The sequence below is a fragment of the Myotis davidii genome, unplaced genomic scaffold (assembly GCF_000327345.1).
Source record: "Myotis davidii unplaced genomic scaffold, ASM32734v1 scaffold1903, whole genome shotgun sequence".
Taxonomy (NCBI): Eukaryota; Metazoa; Chordata; class Mammalia; order Chiroptera; family Vespertilionidae; genus Myotis; species Myotis davidii.
This window is the reverse complement of record NW_006293911.1, coordinates 122,108-138,278: the sequence shown is the minus strand read 5'-3', so window position 1 is coordinate 138,278 and position 16,171 is coordinate 122,108. Positions and strand designations below refer to the sequence as shown.

At 38.7% G+C, this 16,171-nt stretch overlaps 1 protein-coding gene across 3 annotated transcripts in view; it reads left to right on the top strand.

Annotated features, from left to right (window-relative positions):
- Nucleotides 1–16,171, top strand: part of MASTL (microtubule associated serine/threonine kinase like) — a 44,856-nt gene that overhangs the window by 26,280 nt on the left and 2,405 nt on the right. Inside the window, exons 7-11 of one of the 3 annotated variants that reach the window (XM_006767796.2) lie at nt 2,982–3,154; nt 6,421–7,557; nt 8,786–8,924; nt 14,650–14,763; nt 14,850–14,951. In XM_006767796.2, the coding sequence (XP_006767859.1) occupies nt 2,982–3,154; nt 6,421–7,557; nt 8,786–8,924; nt 14,650–14,763; nt 14,850–14,951 (1,665 nt within the window). Of the gene's footprint in view, nt 1–2,981; nt 3,155–6,420; nt 7,558–8,782; nt 8,925–14,649; nt 14,764–14,849; nt 14,952–16,171 lie in introns of all 3 variants that reach the window. The other 2 variants (XM_006767795.2, XM_006767797.2) reach the window with 2 other exon arrangements.

Here is a 16,171-nt window from a genome sequence, read left to right as displayed (position 1 = left end):
CCAATCAATAAGTCCCTCTCATTATTGATGTTTCTATCTCTCCCTTTCCCTTCCTCTCTGAAATCCATAAAAATATATTTAAAAAACGACTTAAATGTAAGAAGGGAAACCATAAAAATCTTAGAAGAATCCACAGGAAGCAAAATATCAGACAGATGTCTTAGCAATATCTTAACTAATACAGCTTCTAGAGCAATAGAAGCTAAGAAGAAAATCAACAAATGGGACTACATAAAAATAAAAAGCTGCACAGTAAAAGAAACCAACAACAAGAAAACTTACTGCGTAGGAAAACATATTTGCCAACGTTATCTCCAGTAAGGGTTTAATATCAAAAATTTACAGGCTCATAAAACTTAACAAAAGGAAGATAAACAATCCAATCAAAAAATGGGCAGAGGACCTAAATAGACACTTTTCACTCAAAAGAGGACATTCAGAAAGCCAAGAGACATATGAAAGCATGCTCAAAGTCACTAATCAGCCAAGAGATGCAAGTCAAAATGATAATCAGGTACCGTCTCACACCTGTCAGAATGGCTTTCCCCAACAAATCAACAAACAAGTGCTGGCGGGAATGTGGAGAAAAAGGAACCCTCGTGCACTGCTAGTGGGAATGCAGACTGGTGCAGCCACTGTGGAAAACAGTATGGACTGTTCTCAAAAAATTAAAAGTGGAACTCTCATTTGACCCAGTAATCCCACTTCTAGGAATATATCCCAAGAAACTAGAAACACCAACTAGAAAGGATATATGCACCCCTATGTTCATAGCAGCACAATTTACAATAGCTAAGATCTGGAACCAGCCTTAGTGCCCATCAGCAGATGAATGGATCAGAAAACTATGGTACATCTACACAATGGAATACTCTGCTACTGTAAAAAAGAAAGAAATCTTACCAGTCACACAGCATAGATGGACATAGAGAGCATTATGCTAAGTGAAATAAGCCAGTTGGAGAAAGATAAATATCACTTAATCTCACTTATTTGTGGAATATAATGAACAACATAAACTGATGAACAAAAATAGACCCCAAGACAGAGAAGCATCGAACAGACCATCAAACCTCAGAGGGAAGGCAATTAAGAGATCAACCAAAGGACTTGTATGCATGCATACACCAGTAATCATAACCAATGGACATGAAGACTGGGGGTGTGGGTCATGTGCTGAGGGGTGGGAGTGGCCAGGGAGAGTTTGATAGGGAAGGGGGAAAGGAGACATATGTAATACTTTAAATAATAAAGAATAAAAAATAAAGTAAAAATGAGGAACACATGGATATCCAGCAGCCTCGATGTCACTCAGCCACAATCCCCACTGGTTTTCACTGCCTAAAGGCATAGGGACTTCTCTTCCCAGCTCTAGAACCCTGGTCTGGGGGTCTGGTGTGGGGCTGGGACCCCTTGCTCCTCACAGGAGGCCTCCACAGAGACAACCTACCCCCCAATTAAAAAATTGGCACACATGGGCGTGGGACCAGCCCGTTCCAGACCTCCTCCCTTCAATGTGCTTTCTTCTTCTCTAGTTGTAGGACTTCCATTCAGCCAGTTTTCAGGCAGTTCTGCATGATGGTTGTTCTGTATTTTAGTTGTGATTTTTACATGGTTGTGGGAGGCAGTGAGTAGTGGTGTTTACCTGTGCCACCATCTTGATTCCAGAACAGTATTTGTACTAGTATATCAAAAACAGTGAAAGCTATCCTTATGGATTAAGTAATGTTTACATAGAAATAGCTATGATACACCCTGGTTCGTTTGCTCAGTGGTTGTTAGAGTGTCATCCTGCAATCCGAAGGGTTGCAGGTTTGAATCCCAGTTAAGGGCACATACCTGAGTTCCAGGTTTGATCCCTGGCCCCTATGTTTCTCTCACTCTCTCTGTCCTTCTCTCCCTCCCTCCCTTCCACTCTTTTTAAAAATCAATGGAAAAAAACCCTCAAGTAAGGAGTAATTTTAAAAAAATAGCTCTGTTGTGCAATACTTAATACTTTGCCTAATTATCTGTAAAGATTCAGGTTCCATGAGAAATTAAGAAAAATGTGTCAGCCCTAACCGGTTTGGCTCAGTGGATAGAGCTTCAGCCTGCGGACTGAGGGGTCCCAGGTTCGATCCCGGTCAAGGGCATATACCTGGGTTGCCGGTGCATCCCCAGTGGGGGCTGCTGGAGGCAGTTGATCAATGTTTCTCTTTCATCGATGTTTCAAGCTCTCTATCCCTCTACCTTCCTTTCTGTAAAAAAAATCAATAAAAACCCTAACTGGTTTGGCTCAGTGGATAGAGTGTCTGCCTGTGGACTAAAGGGTCCCAGGTTCAGTTCCGGTCAAGGGCGTGTACCTTGGTTGTGGGCACATCCCCAGTGGGGTGTGTGCAGGAGGCAGCTGATCGGTGTTTCTCATCAATGTTTCTAACTCTCTATCCTTCTCCCTTTCTCTCTGTAAAAAATCAATAAAATGTAAAATGGACACATATGTGTCCATTTGTAATACTTTAAGCAATAAAAAAAATCAATAAAATATATATTTAAAAAAAAAAAAGATGTGTCAGCCTAGCTAGTTTGGCTCCGTGGATTTTGCAGCCAATTGATGATTCTCTCTCATCATTGATGTTTCTATCCCTCTCCCTTCCTGAAATGAATCCTATATAATAACTGCCTAATATGCAAATCAACTAAACAGCAAAACGACCAGTTGCTACGATGTGCAGTGACCACCAGGGGACAGACGCTTAACGCAGGAGCTGCCCCCAGCCCACAGGACCCAGGCCAGCCAAGGGTGTGGCGCCAGACTGGCCAAGGCAGATGCCAGCTGAGGTCCCCCCAATCGCCCCGCCGGTTGTCCCACAGATGGCCCTAATTGCTGGCCAGGCCTAGGGACCTAACCATGCTCAAATTTAGTGCACTGGGCCTCTAGTAAAAAAATTTTCTTTTTTTAAGAAAGATGTGTCATAAGCTTCAATATTTTCTCTTCCCTACAGGTTTTGAAACAGTTGCCTCCAACCCCAGAATGCCTGTAAAGTGTCTAACTTCTAATCTACTCCAGTCTAGGAAAAGGCTGGCTACATCCAGTGCCAGTAGTCAGTCCTACACTTTTGTATCCAGCATGGAATCTGAATGCCACAGCAGTCCTACATGGGAAAAAGATTGCCAGGTTAGAATGAAATTTATCTTAACGAAAACCAATTATGTATGTGAAATTAATGATAGACACACTTTTTACCTTTTCATTTAAATTCTGTATGGAAATGAAACTGTTACATCAACAGCAGTAAAGGTACTCTTCATTTTCCTGTACATTCGGTCAAATTCTTTTGAAATATTTTACTTTCTGCCCTATCAGTGGATAGACATCAGCCTGCAGACTGAAGAGTTCTGGGTTCGATTCTGGTCAGGGGCACATACCTGGGTTGCGGGCTTGATCCCCAGTTGGGGGTGTGCAGGAGACAGCTGATCAATAATTCTCTCTCATCATTGATGTTTCTATCTCTCCCTTCCTCTCTGAAATCAATAAAAAATATTTAAAAAGAAAAATACATATATTTTACTTCTTGTTCAAATGTGAAATTACTCATTTTATATGAGATTTCAATTTTTTAAATTTTTGCTCAAATTGATAGTAAATGTTTGTCATCTAGACACCTAAATAGACTTTTTTTAATTTCCTACCTGTGACACCAATATTAGCTTGTTGATTTTTTTAACCTATATCTTATTTTTAAATTAACACTACCTCTTTCTGTACTGTTTTCTGCCAGTTTCTCATTTAATGGAATGGCAACTCTTCTGGATAAGAAATAACTTTTACCTAAGAGTTTTTTGGTGTTTTTTTTTAAATTAAATTTATTGGGGTGGCATTGGTGAACATGAACATATAGGTTTCAGGTATGGGTTTCTATGTTATAAGATCTGTATATTGCACATTGTGCTCACCACCCAAAGTCAAATCTTGTCACCCTCTAGCCCCCAGAAATAACTTTTAGACCACAGAGATAATATATGTGTACCTTTAAAAGCTTTTATTCTAAGAAAATTGGTGCTAAATGAGTGAATTCACTTAATTATTTTACTTAGATTATATATTCTGTTTTTGCTATTTTTAAAAGCTATTAAAACTGAGAGGAACTAAAATTTTAAATTATAATAAAGTTGCCCTACTAAATTTCAATAAAATAATGCTAGATTAGCCCTGACCAGTGTGGCTCAGTTGGTTGGATTATCATCCTATACACCAAAAGATGGCGAGTTTGATTCCTGATCAGGGCATATACTCAGATTCTGGGTTCAATCCCCATTGGGGGCTAGTATGGCAGGAAACTGACCAATGTTTCTCACATAAATGTTTATCTCTCTCTCTCTACCTTCCTCTATCATATCAGTTGAAACATATCCTCAGGTGAGGATTAAATATAATAATAATAATCTTGATAATAAAAGGCTACTATGCAAATCGACCAAACAGCAAAATGACCGGTCGCTATGATGCACACTGACAATCCAGAGGGCAGACGCTCAATGTAGGAGCTGCCCTGTGGTGGTCAGTGTGCTCCTGACTGCCGGCTTAGACCCACTCCCTGCAAGGAGTTGGACATTCCCCTAGGGCTCCTGGACTGCAAGAGGGCGTAGGCCGGGCTGAGGGGCCCTCCCACCACCACCACCCCCAGTGCATGAATTTCATGCACCGGGCCTCTAGTAATAATACTAATAATGTTCGTTAGAATCATGGTAGTGCACAAAGAATAAACCTTCTGTTTCATTACATAATTTGGATTGTATTTATTCCTCATTCTCAATCATATGATTTTCTTTATTATTGTTGGATATTTGTATTTTAGGAACAAGGTCAAACTATTTTTTAGTTAAGACAGGATTTCTCATTTATTTTTCCTTTTCTCCTTATAGGCTGCTCTGTAGGTAATACGTATATGTTACAGAATAAACCAGATTTGCATTACTAGTACTATTATTTCATTTCTGTCCTATTCAAGAAAAAAAATATACTATTTCAACTGTACACAGCTTTGCCTTCTTCCTCTACTTCTGCATCCCTGAGGAATGCAATGATTGGATTACAGAAGGACAAGGGAACCCTGATAAACCCTGTGCTAATCCCCAAATGCATCATTTCTGTGCTTACAGATCAATGAGTTGTAATTCAGGAATTTTCTTTGGTTTATGACCAAGTGCTCTGAATTAATACTGAGTTAATAAAATTTCATTTTCACATGTCAAAAATAGGTACTATTAAAAATAGTGATTGAAGACTCCCTCTAATTGAATGATCTTGTAAAAATCCTAATTAATGCACCAATTTGCAATATTAGGTACAAAGCTCCTATCACCCAAGAACAGGGGTCCTCAAACTACGGCCTGCGGGCCACATGCAGCCATCCGAAAACATTTATCCGGCCCGCCAGGTGTTTTTGTGCCACTTCCCTTTGCTTAGCAACCAACTAGTTTTTTTTAAACTATAGTCCGGCCCCCCAGTGGTCTGAGGGACAGTGAACTGGCCCCCTGTTTAAAAAGTTTGAGGACCCCTGCCCAAGAACATCTGTAGAGGGTTGGAGTTCAGTTTTCAAGAAAAACATTTTGTTATTAATGTATCATTAATTCAACTTATTGACAATGGATTTAACCCATGTTATTTTTGTTTTTTCATTATAAATTACCACTAATTTAGCCTCATCCTTATTAGGTTGGTGTTATTATACTTGTTTGAAGTGATACATGCTTGTATTAATAATATTTTTGACTATTCCCGCCGGCCTGGCTCAATGGTTGAGCATTGATCTATGAACCAGAAGGTCACTTTGATTCCCGGTCAGGGCACATACCCGGTTTGCGGGCTCAATCCTGAGGTGTGGGTTGTGCAGGAGGCAGCCCTTCAATGATTCTATCATCATTGATGTTTCTCTCTCTCTCTCCCTTTCTCTCTGAAATCAATAAAAGTATATTTAACAAATAATAATATTTTAGCTATAATTTACTATTAACTATATTTATATCAAGCCCTGTACTTTTGCAGTTCAAAACAAAATCAATGATATTCCTATTGCAAAGAAGATATATACATAATGCTGCCTTACCCCAAAATTTGTCTAAATATGTTGCCTGTTAATTTGTTCTATTTAAATAACATGTAATAGAGTATCAAATAAGTATTATAGAGTAATTGGTTTACATTTTAGACCAGTGTTTCACTCTAAATAATGTGTATAAATATACGCTATAATTGTATGCTATAATTTATGCTGCTTTTTAATTATGTGTTATCATCGTTCTTTTGTTCCATTGGAAAGTAGAAATAGGTAGCATAATAGTTTATGAGGCATTTATTCCACCTAAGTGGACAGAGGTTTAATAGGTTAAAAAAAATCTCAGCTTTATATAACTAAAAAATGGTTCTCCCTCTCCTCTTAGGAAAATGACGATGGATCGGGCTCTCCAATGATGAGTTGGAACACAACTGAAAAGCCTTTATGTACAAAATCTACGAATGACATCGAGACCATGAGTTTCAATAAGAAGAATCTTGAATTAGCCCTTTCTCCCATCCAGAATAGTAGTGCCATTCCTGCCAGTGGAAGCTCTTGTGTAAACCTTGCTAAAAAGTGCTTCTCTGGGAAAGATTCTTGGGAAGCAAGAGAACTGGATATAAATAACACTAATATGGCCACTTGCACAAGACAGTCTGGTTTTCATCAGTCAAATCAGGGGACTGTAAATTCTGCTGGCATAACTGAAGAGCACCTTGGGAAAAAAAGTGTTAAGAGACATTTTGAGTTAGTTGACTCCAGTCCTTGTCAGGAAACTATACTGAATAAAAAAAATTGTATAGAGTATAAGCATAGTAATGAAATGAGTTATACAAATCAAAGTACAGGCTTAACAACTGAAATTCAGGACCTTAAATTATCAGTATATAGAAGTCAGCAAAATGACAGTACTTATAAGGAGAATATGGTCGATTCTTTTATGGATAAACAACAAACACCAGAAAAAACAAATATCCCAGTGATAGCAAAAAATCTTATGTGCGAACTGGATGAAGATTGTGACAAAAATAACAAGGACAACTTAAGTTCTAGTTTTCTATGTTCTGATGATGATAGAGGTTCTAAAAGTATTTGTATGGACTCTGATTCATCTTTTCCTGGAATTTCTATGTTGGAAAGTCCATTAGAAAGGCAGTCCTTAAATCCAAACAAAAGCATCAAAGAATCTTCTTTTGAAGAGTCAAATATTGAAGACTTCCTTAGTGTATCACTCAGCTGCCAAGAAAGTACCTTGCCAAAAGGTGATGAGAATCCTGTTGTCCAAGACAGTAACCAAAAAATGTTAGCTCCTTCTTCAGAGGTGTTGAAAACATTAACCGTCTCTAAAAGAAATGCTGTAGCTTTTCGAAGTTTTAACAGCCATATTAATGTATCCAATAATTCAGAACCATCCAAAATGAGCATTGATTTAGACGCAATGGATATTTCGTGTGCTTATAGTGGTTCATATCCCATGGCCATAACCCCAACTCAGAAAGAAAGATCCTACTTGCCATATCAGGTATGCATAACTTTCTAACACTTTGTTCTTTGGATGGCAGAAGAGTAAACTATGAAGGCCAGACTCTTGCCTCTCAGCTAAACTATATGATATTAAGCATACAGTTTTGGTTTACTTATTGGAAAATTTGTTGGACGTTTTAATGCATAAAGGTAAAGCTAGTGGTTGTACTGCCCTATACACTTACACATATTTACGATCATCGATATATATAAAAGCCTAAGTGACCAGCCGGCCAGTAGCTATGACACGCACTGACCACCAGGGGGAAGATGCTCAAAGCAGGAGTTGCCGAGCTGTGGTCACTTGGCAGCAGTGGTTCTCAGGTGACGCACCTGGAACCAGAGAGGAGGAAGTCCAATTCCGGGGGGTGTCACCCGAGAACCACCCTATCCCTATCTGGGACCCCTCAGGGGATGTCGGAGAGGCGGTTTCAGCCCTATCCCCACAGGCCAGGCAGAGGAACTCCACTGGTGCACAAATCCAGGCACCGGGCCTCTAGTATATTTATAACTACATATTTTCACTTGACCCCAGAAAATCTGTGAGTTATAAAATTAAAATCTACTCTGCTCTCTTCTAAAGACATATTTAGGTGATCTCTTCTTTACAGAAAAAAAGTTGAAAATACATATTCTAAATCTTATTTTGTTTTTATTTTCTAACCCCTTTTATTTTTCCCTTGGAGAGACATCATAATTAAAAAAAAGTGGAAACTTGAGAGTTACAAGTTGGGTTTTCTATTCAGAACGTACTGGGTGACTTAGAAGTCCCTGACCCTCAGAATCTGTTTCCCTTCTGTCAGTAGAATATAATGCTCTCTGTCCTGCTGAGCTCAGAGTCCTTATGAGACAACAAAATACCTTAAGCACTTAAACTCCAGTTAGCACAAGAGGTTATTTATATTTAGTTCTATCTTACATATTATCATAATATTTCAGTCATTTGTCAGCCTCAGGCTCCTACAGTGGAGTTTTTTGGTTTTTTTTTAACGTTTTCATTTTTTCTTGCATGTCCAGATCTTATTGAAATAGTTGGTGTTACCTAAACTGTTGAGTATTGTTAGATATGAGGACTTTGTATAATTATAATTCTTTATGAGTCCTTTTTCAAAATTAAGGATATGAGTATGTCCTTTATGCCCAGCTTTTTTGTTTTGGCATTTCTGTTCACTGTAAAAAGAATTAAGATATTTATTGTCTTTTTAAAATTCTTTTTAAATTAGCAGACCCCAAGTCAGGTCAAGTCAGGAACTCCGTATCGAACTCCAAAGAGTGTGAGAAGAGGGGCAGCCCCAGTGGATGATGGGCGAATCCTGGGAACCCCAGACTACCTCGCACCTGAGCTTCTATTAGGCAGGGCCCATGGTAAGGCAGTCATGTCTTGAGTTTTTGAAGTGTACCTATCACTACATTTTCTTTTGAGGTGAAATTGTTTTAAATTTCTTTGGTACTTGGATTACCTGAAGTAGAAGAAAATTAACTCATGCATTACTCTTTCCTCCTACATATAGCATTTGTTACCGGAAAAGAAGACATGCAGCCATTTGTTGTTTGCTTCTGGTATAGTCTCAGAGAAGCCCCACGTTTCAGCCCTGGTTTCCTTTGCTTTAAACGTCTCCTCAAGTCTGTTGTAGTTTGGGCTCAAAACATACAAAGTTGAGCCAGTATCTCTGTTCAGTCTGCAGAAGCCTGTTCCTATTTAGCCCTGAACCTCACTTGTCCCCTCACCAGAGGGTCAAGCCAGAAATGAGCCATTTTTCAAATTGAAATATAGGAAAAAAAGGATGACATTTTCACTTATCCTTTTTTCCCTTCCTACATTCTGAAAATGAGCCGTATTTGTGTCTGAGGGTTACTGTAACAAAGTACTATCACCTGGGTGGTTCAAAACAACAGAAATTTATGGCCTGACAGTTCTTGAGGTTAGAAGTCTAAAATCAAAGAGTTGCCAGGCCGAGGTTGTGGGCACATCCCCAGTTGGAGATGTGCAGGAGGCAGCTGATCGATGTTTCTCTCTCATCGATGTTTCTGACTCTCTATCTCTCTCCATTCCTCTCTGTGGAGAATCAATAAAATATATTTTTTTAAAAAAAGAGAATAATCTTTAAAAAAAAAAAAAAAAGAGTTGACAGGACCATGCTTGGCTTGTAGATGGATCACTCTAATCTTTCCTCTTCATGTGTGTTCTCCTTTGTCTCTGTAGTCTCAGGGCTGTGTTCTTAGAAGGACCCCAGTCATATTAAATTAGGGACTCTCCCTACTCCCGTGTGACTTCATCTTAACCTAACTAATTATGTCTGCAAGGACCCTATTTCCCAATGTCACATTCAGGGAACTTCAAGGTTAAGAGTTCAACTTATCTTTTTTCAGGAGGGCATGGTTCAACCCACAACATAACCCTTTCTTCTACATCTTTACATATATTTATTTCAGAGAGAAAGGGAGAGGGAGAGAGAGAAACATCGACGATGAGAGAGAAAATCATTGATTGGCTGCCTCCTGCATGTACCACAATGGGGATGGAGCCTGCAGCCCGGGCATGTGCCCCTGACCGGGAATTGAACCATGACCTCCTGGTTCATATGTCGACGCTCAGCCACTGAGCCATGCCAGCTGAGCCCTTTCTTCTACATCTTTTTTTTTTTAAATACATATTATTTATTTTTACAGAGAGAAAGGGAGAGGGAGAGAGAGAAACATCGATCAGCTGCCTCCTGCACACCCCCTACTAGGGATGTGCCCGAAACCAAGTCCCATGCCCTTGACTGGAATCGAACCTGGGACCCTTCAGTCTGCAGGCCGACGCTCTATCCACTGAGCCAAACCGGTTAGGGCTCTATATCCTCTATTGTTTTTGTTTGTTTGTTTTTAATTTTTTTATTGATTAACTTATTACATACATGTCCTTATCCCCACATTACCCCCTATCTCCCCCACTCATGCCCTCACCCCCCTGTTGTCCATGTCCATTGGTTAGGCCTATATGGTTGATCTCTCCCCCTTATCCCCGCCCTCCCTTATCTTCCCTCTGAGGCCCGATGGTCCAATCGATGCCTCTCCATCTCTGGATCTGTCCTTGTTCATCAGTTTATGTTGTTCATTATATTCCACAAATGAGTGAGATCATATGATATTTATCCTTCTCTGACTGGCTTATTTCACTTAGCGTAATGCTCTCCAGTTCCATCCATGCTGCTTTCTTCTACATCTTGATAGATGCTTTGAACTCTTGGTGATCATCTGTCTCATTTTCCCCACCCCACCATCCATAACTTTTATTTCTTTGCTGGATTTTTTTCCTTAGTCTGAAAATTAGTTACCACCCTTCCACTCACTACCCAACTTTGCCCACCTTTTAAAAGCCTGGGGTCCACGGTCAGAGAGACCTCAAGCATTCCAGAGGGTCGCACACAAAACACAGGTTTTCCTCTTAAAACGTGACATGGTACGTGCTGCTTCCCTCTTTGAAAAACTCTGGCAACCCTTTAAAAGTCAGGTTAGTGGTCGTAGCACATGAGACCCCAAGCTCTCATGGCAGCCACCCTCAGAGTCACTAACAGGCCTGTATTCCCAGTCCGCTCCTTGAGACAAATTTGTTTTCAAATTTTCCACAAGTATTTCCATAAGTAGCTTAGAAAAGCCAGTCCCCAATCATCTTCCTGTCCAATTTTTTCTCATCTATCATCAGTTCAAATGTCACCTATCCCATAAAATGTCCCTCGATCAGTTATGGAGATTTACTTACTCACTGCTGTATTACTTCATTAGAAACTGTTTAAAGCTCATGTCACTCTACCTATGTTATAGTTAGTTGTTACATTTTAGTTACTATATTTTCTCCACTACAAAAGCTTAAGAATGTTTCCTAAGACTAGTGTCTGAAGTTTCCCTCGAGATAGCACTCCAGGAGAATTCCTGGGCAGCACTCAGTTGCCGTTGAGAAAAATCTCTCCACTGTTGCAAGTGGACACATTTACTGTTCACCTTTATTAGCCAAAGCAATAAGTTCCTCGGGGCACGTAACTGGTTTTGTGCAGTGAGCACCCCTTTTGCTAAGTCATGGATTTGCTAACCCATTTACTGTATTACAATGTGCATGTTCTCTAACTTAGGATAAAGTATGAAAATAAGCTTCAGATGTAATGATTTACTTTATCAGATCTTGCCACTATTTTAGTGGGGCACTTAGTTACCTCCGCTATCTAGTGATATATTTTAAAATTTTTAGTTTCTATAAAAGTGATTTGATATATCGTTTTTAAAATAACAAGTCATACAAAGCAATTTATAATCAGAAGGAGAAAAAAACAAAAAACAGCAGTTCCCTGTTCTCTACCTGTTCCCTCACGTCCCCATCCCAGGTCCCAGGGGCAGTCTCTGCTCCTTACTACATGTGTACCTCTCTATTTCCCGCTGTCATGCTGAGGCACAGCTATGACTCCTCTGATGCCCTCCATGGTCTTCCCCTCACCATGCAGATATAGGAACTCTGCCAGATTCTCCCATAGCTTCTTTTTTTTCTTTTTTCTTTTCTTTTTTAATTAATCCTCACCCCAGGATATTTTTTCCAGAGGATGTTATTTTCCATTGCTTTTCAGAGCGAGTGAAAGGGAGAGAGTGAGGAGGCGAGAAGGAGAAAGACAGACAGACAGACATTGACATCGATGTGAGAGAGACACATGGACTGGTTGCCTCCCAAACACACCCTGACCTGGGACCCAGGTACGTGCCCTTGGCCAGGAGTCGAACCTGAGACCCTTCAGTGCGCAGGCTGGTGCTCTAACCAGTGAGCACATCGGCCAGGGCACTCCCATAGCCTCTTGTGCATATTTTTGTTTCAGCTTTCTTAACATTGTGTTAAAATTATCCGTGTTGTCTCTCCCAAAGCAGGCTATTTTCTCCTGAGAAAAAGCTCCTTCTTAATCATCTTTGTACCCCTTATACCGTCACAGTCCCTGTTATCTAATTCAATGCATGATGAGAGAATGAACTCAGAATTTTAATACAGTGCACCTAACTACTGTTTTCTTACCTGCAGGATTTCTGACTTCCGGTGAGTGAGCTTCTCTTTAAAGCAATATGGCAAAGCACATTGAACAGAAAAGTCAAAGTATAACTAGATCACATTGCAGAAAAAAATTATTTTTCACTTCAGCTCACTTATGAATTATAAACATGAAGTATCTTCTGTCTTCTGAGCAAGAAGACATCCAGGGTTGCTCTGCTCTGTGAAAACAAATGTAGGCATGCAGCATTTTTTATAGTTTTTAAAGGTAGCAGAGACTGAAGATACCACTTTTTTTTTATACTGCAACAGAAAAAATAGGCTTGATGAAAACAATAAAATTAGCAGCTACAAAATAGCTGGAATTTTCTAAACCATTTAATTCTGTTATTATTAGAAAATAAAAAGGTATAAACAGTATCAATATACCAATTACAAAAGTGGGTTGTGAATTAGAAAGTCAGTAGTATAAAATCAGTTTGTTCTCTTTCTCGGGCTGATGATATAATTGCTACAATTAATCCCAATATATGATCTTATTAGACTTTGACTCACATATATGGGTATGTGTGACATATCCATGGAGAAAGCATGTATGTTTTTGACATGAGTACATTTGGGCTGAGCTGGTCAAAGGGTCCTAATTTCTAATCTAAGTAAACTAAATAAAATGTATGTTTTTTCCTGATGTCCCCCTACTTTTCTGTTGTTTGGTTATATTCATTATATTATCTAACCTACAGGAATACTTTCTTGGTGCTGCTTTAAAAATCTACTAACTGAGGTGGTTTGTATGTTTTTATAGTGATTACTAAAGACATAAAAGCCTGTAGACTGTTTACATCTTGTGTTCGCAGGGGAAATGGGGTTATGTTGCTTGCAGGTGAAAAGGCATTCTATGTGCATGTGAATATTTTTCCTAATGGCATATTCCACAGTACTTTCCTATTTGTTTTAAAAGGGTGGCAGTTGTTTAAACATTGTAATGGATTTTGTGAAATTGGAGTTTAAGAGTGATTGCCAGGCAAATTTAGCACTAGACTATAGAATCCCTATTCTAAATTTGTACTAAAGTTAACCATTTTGGGACTAAAGTTAATCTTTGGTTAGTAAATACCTTATTTTTTTTTTAATATATTTTATTGATTTTTTACAGAGAGGAAGGGAGAGAGATAAAGAGTTGGAAACATCGATGAGAGAGAAACATCGACCAGCTGCCCCCTGCACACCTCCCACTGGGGATGTGCCCGCAACCCAGGTACATGCCCTTGACCGGAATCGAACCCGGGACCCTTCAGTCCACAGGCCGACGCTCTATCCACTGAGCCAAACCGGTTTCGGCAGTAAATACCTTATTCATGAACAGAACTAAATAAAAGCATAAACCAGATTATACAGTCATTTTGAAAATAATCCTTTAAAACATCTTTGTATTTAATTGGTGCTTTCATTAAAAATACTATTTAGAAATCAGTTTTACCTACTTATTAAGACTTAACTCCTAATTACCTCAGGCTGTAGTTTAAGTGAATATTACTTGTTAAACTAATTTATCCCTCTATGAACTTAAAAGGAATAAAACACATGAAAACACTTTGTAAGTAAGGCTTTCCATAATTACCAGGCTATCCTCCAATTAGTATAAATGTAGCTGCTTCATCTCATACTTTGTGAAGTGCGTGATATATGAAATCAAAATGTTATTTCCCAATTTGAAATTGAGAGGTACTGTAATTACTTTTAGAGAATAATCTTTAGATTAAATGCATTCCTTGGTTGTATTTTAGGATTTAGAACATGTGACTATCCAGAATATCAGGTTATTAATAAATGACCAAAGATAGCTTTAACTTTTCTTTAACTAGCTGTATTAAATGCTAACTTTAACTTCTTAGAAAATAGAGAAGGAAAGTAATTGCCATATTGCATAAATGAAGGTCATCTGACTGTTTGTACCTTATGAAGCCAGAAGAAAGCCTTAGGAAATGAATGCTTTGTGCCCAAATATCCGTGTGCTAATGTTTTAGTTGATCAAACATTTGTAGAAAATTCTTTCAAATTCAACTACTTCCTTTTAAATTCTAGGTCCTGCGGTAGACTGGTGGGCACTTGGAGTTTGCTTGTTTGAGTTTCTAACAGGAATTCCCCCTTTCAATGATGAAACACCACAACAGGTTTTCCAGAATATTCTGAAAAGAGGTGATTCTTTTTCTCCAATAAGATAGATTCATTTATCTCTGTGTATTATATTGAGCAATGATCAATAAGCTTATTCATATTTGTAGATATCCCTTGGCCTGAAGGTGAAGAAAAGTTATCTGATGATGCTCAAAGTGCAGTAGAAATACTTTTAACTATTGATGATACAAAGAGAGCTGGAATGAAAGGTAAGGTTTTGTATTAATAAACTCTTTTACCCTTGATTTGTTTCAGGGGCAGAATGTTAATAATATGAAGTTCACAATACTAAAGATAATGTAACTGTTAAATTTGTTTTAACAGATTTTTAGTTTATTTTTGCCCTCTAGGTATCCATTGATATTTTTGTCCTTATTCTACATTAAAATTTACTGTGGTCAGGTTGTGACAGTCACCCATTGAATTTTATTAATCTCATGCAGGTACCTGTGAAAAAATTTTATCTTGTCAGTGTCTTAGGTTTATCAGAACCTAATAAATACAAAGAAAAAAAATACAAGAAATACTTTTTTAAAAATATATTTTATTGATTTTTTACAGAGAGGAAGGGAAAGGGATAGAGAGATAGAAACATCGATGAGAGAGGAACATCGATCAGCTGCCTCCTGCACACTCCCCACTGGGGATGTGCCCGCAACCAAGGTACATGCCCTTAACCGGAATCAAACCTGGGACCCATGAGTCCACAGGTAGACGCTCTATCCGCTGAGCCAAACCGATCAGGGCAAGAAATACTTTTTTACCAAAACTTTAATTCTATAATTTCATATTGCTTCTTTTCTGATACCATTATTGATTGACAAATGTATCAGGTACCATACTACCTCAAATAAGACTAATTGGTTCATTGTGATCCATTCAGTGGTTTTTTTCCACTGCAGGGATATGTTAAACTATAGTTTTGAACTGCTAGTAGATCTCATCAGCTGCCATCAGATCCTTTTTGTTACAGGGTATATAGAGAGACAAATAAGCATTACATTTCCATTTGCAGGGCATATTTAGAAAATTTAGCTTTAGTAATATGTCATTTGCATCAGCTTCTGAGTGTCCCCTCTAATAAGTTCCATAGTTTGTTTGCTTGTTTGTTGTTTAACAAATCCTATAGAGTGACTTCTAGGTGCCAGACAATGTTGTTTCAGGTGCTAGAGGAACCCATATTCCAGTGGAAAGACGAAGTAAACAAATGCAACCATGACATAATGCCATCTAGTTGTAAGGACTATGGAGAAAGATAAAGCAGGCCCTGGGAAATGTTGCTCAATGACTAAAGTGTTGTCTTGTGCACTGCAGGGTCATGGGTTCAATTCCAGGTCAGGGCATATACCCAGGTTATGGATTCAGTCCCCAGTTTGGACACATGCATGAGGCAGCCAATCGCTGTTTCTCTCTCCCTCTCCCTCTTTCT